Below are 4,099 nucleotides of genomic sequence, written 5' to 3'. Positions count from 1 at the left end.
AAAAGTGCAGGGGTCAAAACTTGACTTTGGAAAAAGTGGGGGGGACATGTCCCCCCTGTCCCCCCCCAAAATTACGTCCATGCACACACACACACACACACACACACACACACACACACACACACACACACACACACACACACACACCTAGGGACCATTTAGTGTCAAGAATCAACCTAACAAGCATGTTTTTGGTCTGTGGGAGGAACGTGGAGCATCCAGAGTATCCTAGTGGACGCCATTAATATTTATTAATTAAATAGTAATATTTATTGTCAAGAAGAAAAAATAACTTAGATGTTCTTGTCAACAAAACGATATTTGAGCTTCTTATTAAAACTGAAGCATAACAAAAAAGTTTCATCTATGATGTCCCAAAAATGTTTACTAATGTTATTGTTAAAACTATTACTACCCTAGATTCATTTAAAATTAGATGAACTGAAAATACATTTTATTCCAAATAAGTTTGGTAGTCCTAAAAACTGTGTTTTGTGTTACATTGTTGTCTCTGTAAAATCCTATCACGTTAATATGTTATTTTCTAGACATTTTTATATTTCTAATCTCATTTTATAACATGGTTATAAAACCTAAAGAGTACTAAATGGTAATAAAACATGATCAGTAACTAGGCTGTGACTCTGTTTTACAGGAGCAGACATGACGGCTGCAGACATCTCCTTCGTTTTGTGGATTTCTGCCATCGTCTCTGCCGGACTCTGCTGTCCAGAGCGCTGCACCTGCACAGACAAACACAGTCGACATTTTGCTGAGTGCTCTTACAAAGACCTAGCGGAGGTCCCTGAAGGTTATCTCCCAAATGTAACGACCATCAGTCTTTCTTCCAACAGGATCCGTTTTATTCCTTTGGGCAGCTTTGATAATGTGACCCAGGTGACCTCCCTGTGGATGGCCTACAACGAGATCATCTCTATCGAAGAAGGAAGCCTCCTGCCTTTGGTTCATCTGCGTAACTTTGACATCAGCCACAATAGGATTGTAGACTTCCCCTGGGAGGATCTGCAGAACCTCACAGCTTTGCAGCTGCTGAGGATGAACCACAACGAGATGGCCAACCTGCCGAGAGATGCCTTTTCCAACCTCAAAGACCTGAGGTCCCTCCGGCTCAACAATAACAAGTTTGTGACCATAGCTGAAGGGACATTTGACGGTTTGGTGTCTTTATCACATTTGCAGATTTATAACAATCCTTTTGCATGTTCCTGCTTCTTGGACTGGTTCAGAGACTGGATATCAACCACCACCATCACAGTTCCAGATCAGAGTATGATCACATGTGCAACTCCAGAGGAGCTCAAAGGTGAACCAATCCTAAAACTACCTGAGTCAAAGTGCATGAGTCCAAATGTCACAGTAGTGATTGAACCAAATACTCACACCGCAGCCTTCTACGAGGGCAGTGAGCTGGTTCTGACCTGTGCATTCAGAGGAAACCCGAAGCCTCTGCTGACGTGGAACATTCACGGCAGAAAGCAGAAACACTCACTCACGGTGGACGGTTCTGCAGAGTCTTCCAAAGACTTTGGAAACTCCATTAGAGTCTTTGGCAATGGGACTCTTCTCATCTCACAACTCGGACAAGAAGATGCTGGAAACTACAGCTGCTCTGCTGAAAATGAGTTAGGTAGAGCTGAGGATTCAGTGTTGGTGAAGGTGATGGCCAGTCCAAAGCCAACACCCACCAGACCAATCACCACAACATTTACCCCTAAAACATTTAAACAAACAGACAAAACCTCTATTTTTGATTCCCTGCATCGACCCGATGTGAAGAGAAAAGACTCTCAGACCCACATGCCCACTTTTCACCCGGCAGCAGAAATCAGTCCCAAATCTTATGAAGACACAACCAGATTTCTTCCACGTTCCAGCAAATGTGGCCCGACGGCTAACACAAAAAACATCTCCAGCCACGTCTTAAATGGGAGCGTTGATGACATGAAGCAGTACACATTCGACTTTGGTGTCATTGCTATAGGTGTGTCGGAAACAGAGGCAACAGTGCGTCTCAATGCTCTCCTCATACCTACAGAAAGGAGCAGCAGCCAAGTCATGTCCAACAGCTTCCAGACCAACAGTGAGGAGCACTCTGACTTTCCAGATGCCTTTGACAATGCTGGATCCAACGGTTTGTACCTGTGCATCGCGGCAGATGGCAAACACTCCGCCGTGCAGTGGTCTAGGATCAAAGAAGGCATCAACACATATCTGTTCAGTGGTTTGAGACCTGGCACCAACTACTCCCTGTGTCTGACCTACAGGGGGGAGGACTGCAGAGTCCAGGTCCTGTTTGCCACCAGAAGGGTGGTACCAAACCTGCTCATCATCATCTCAGTCAGCATCTGCCTCCTTACCGTGTCCACTGTGCCTCTGCTCGGTGCCACTTGCTTCCACCTGGTGTATACGTACCGCAGCAAGACCTACAAGCTGATCCTGAAGGCCAAAGACCAGTACCATCTGGAGAGGAACCTGACAGCTAACTTTAACACCCGTCACACCAAGGTTCAGAGGAAGATCACTGAGGAGGAGATGGAGAGCATAGACGACAGGAATAAAGAGGCAGACACAGAGGAAAGTGTTGTTACTGAGTCTTTTACTTTGTCTCACAGCAGACATCCAGACGGCTGCGAGGTCGGATCAGAGTACAGTGACAGGTTGCCTTTAGGAGCTGAAGCTGTCAATATCACTAACAACTACAGATATCTTGATGAGTAAACGGAGGATCTGTTGGTCCTAAACATGTTTTTGCATTTGTGACATGTTAATATTCTATGCTGAGATTCTGTTCTGCTCCACGCTGATCCGACATGAGTTGAGCTGTTAAAGTCCGTGACAGGAGGGAGAACCTTTGTGTTCTCTAAACGTGGTTTTCTATTTATGGAATTGGCCGCTACAGCAAAACAATCATTGGACTAGCACAGGAGGATGAAATTACCTGAACAACAGTTAAAATGAGCCGATCACCATTTTAGCTGTTAACAAGACAAGCTGTTTCTTTTTATCAAATTGTATTCATGCTAAATTTGTTTCATGGTGCCAGTGTGTGGAGATAGCGATGGAGTAACCAGACAGAACCGTCTTTTAAATTTCAGTTGCAATAAATAAAGTTAATAAAAAAAAGACCTGATTTAATTAGGTTATTTCATAAAGATCACTGTTTTTCATTTTTCACTGAAGAAACAATTCTTCATTTTGTTCTTTGTCTAAAAGGTGACACTGTATCAAATGGAAAGGTCACGTCATGTTTAGAAATAAAAGAGAAAAAGGAAATTCACTCCCGGTAACACAAGTCCGTTCAGTAAAAGCGCCGTCTCGCTGCTAATCTGTAATTAATAAAGCTTCAGTTTTAAACTAAACCAACACATCTAGAAATGATGGAGTTTGAACGATTCTGGTCAGATCTTGGAAATAACATCATATAATACTGTACATGTGTTGTAGTAAAACATGAACCTTTAGCCCAAATGCCTGTAAACAATGAACACACACTTCACACACGTAGTTACACAACAGCTGTAGAACTAAGTGTAGAACTAAGTGTAGAATTAAGTGTTTCAGTGAAAACACAGAAGCTTTAAGGGCACAAAGTTTAAATGTGTTGTTGGGAAGAAATTTGTGTAACACAGAAAACAGCTGATTGTCCAGATGTGAACACTACCTGTGAAGATAACTTTGGTAACTAAAATCTTATGTGGTGGTGAAATGTGTGAAATCAGTGTTATGTACCTTACACATCCTGTGTGCATCTCCAGTTAAATCCCACGAGCTGCTGTGTTCGAGGACCTACATGCTGCCCATCGTGGAACGTTGTGGTTTCAATATTCTAGATTCAAAATAACCTTTGAATCTGTACTTCCTGTTTGTGTTTGTTTTATATGTCGCTAGCCCTCCCACGTGCCTCAATAAAGTCTGGATTCAACTTTTGTTTTGTCTATATTCATTTAAAACTCATAAATATTTCAGTTGTGTTTTACTGGAAACCAAGTCTCTAAAAATGAGAAAGACAACAATTATAAAATCATGTAAGTCCAGTAAGGTTTTACATTTTTAATTACAAGTAATTACAACTTAGTTC

At 42.2% G+C, this 4,099-nt stretch overlaps 1 protein-coding gene across 4 annotated transcripts in view; it reads left to right on the top strand.

Annotated features, from left to right (window-relative positions):
• Positions 1-3,946, top strand: part of LOC107381838 (immunoglobulin superfamily containing leucine-rich repeat protein 2) — a 6,217-nt gene extending 2,271 nt beyond the window's left edge. For all 4 annotated transcript variants that reach the window (XM_015953743.3, XM_054732195.2, XM_070554932.1 and 1 more), the window contains one exon: positions 656-3,946. In XM_015953743.3, coding sequence (XP_015809229.3) covers positions 656-2,739 — 2,084 coding nt within the window. In that variant the 3' untranslated portion in view covers positions 2,740-3,946. The remainder of the gene's footprint in view (positions 1-655) is intronic.
• Positions 3,947-4,099: the final 153 nt, after the last annotated feature.

The sequence above is a fragment of the Nothobranchius furzeri genome, chromosome 9 (assembly GCF_043380555.1).
Source record: "Nothobranchius furzeri strain GRZ-AD chromosome 9, NfurGRZ-RIMD1, whole genome shotgun sequence".
NCBI lineage: Eukaryota > Metazoa > Chordata > Actinopteri > Cyprinodontiformes > Nothobranchiidae > Nothobranchius > Nothobranchius furzeri.
Note: the sequence above shows the minus strand (reverse complement) of the source record. Positions and strands in the feature narration are given on the sequence as shown.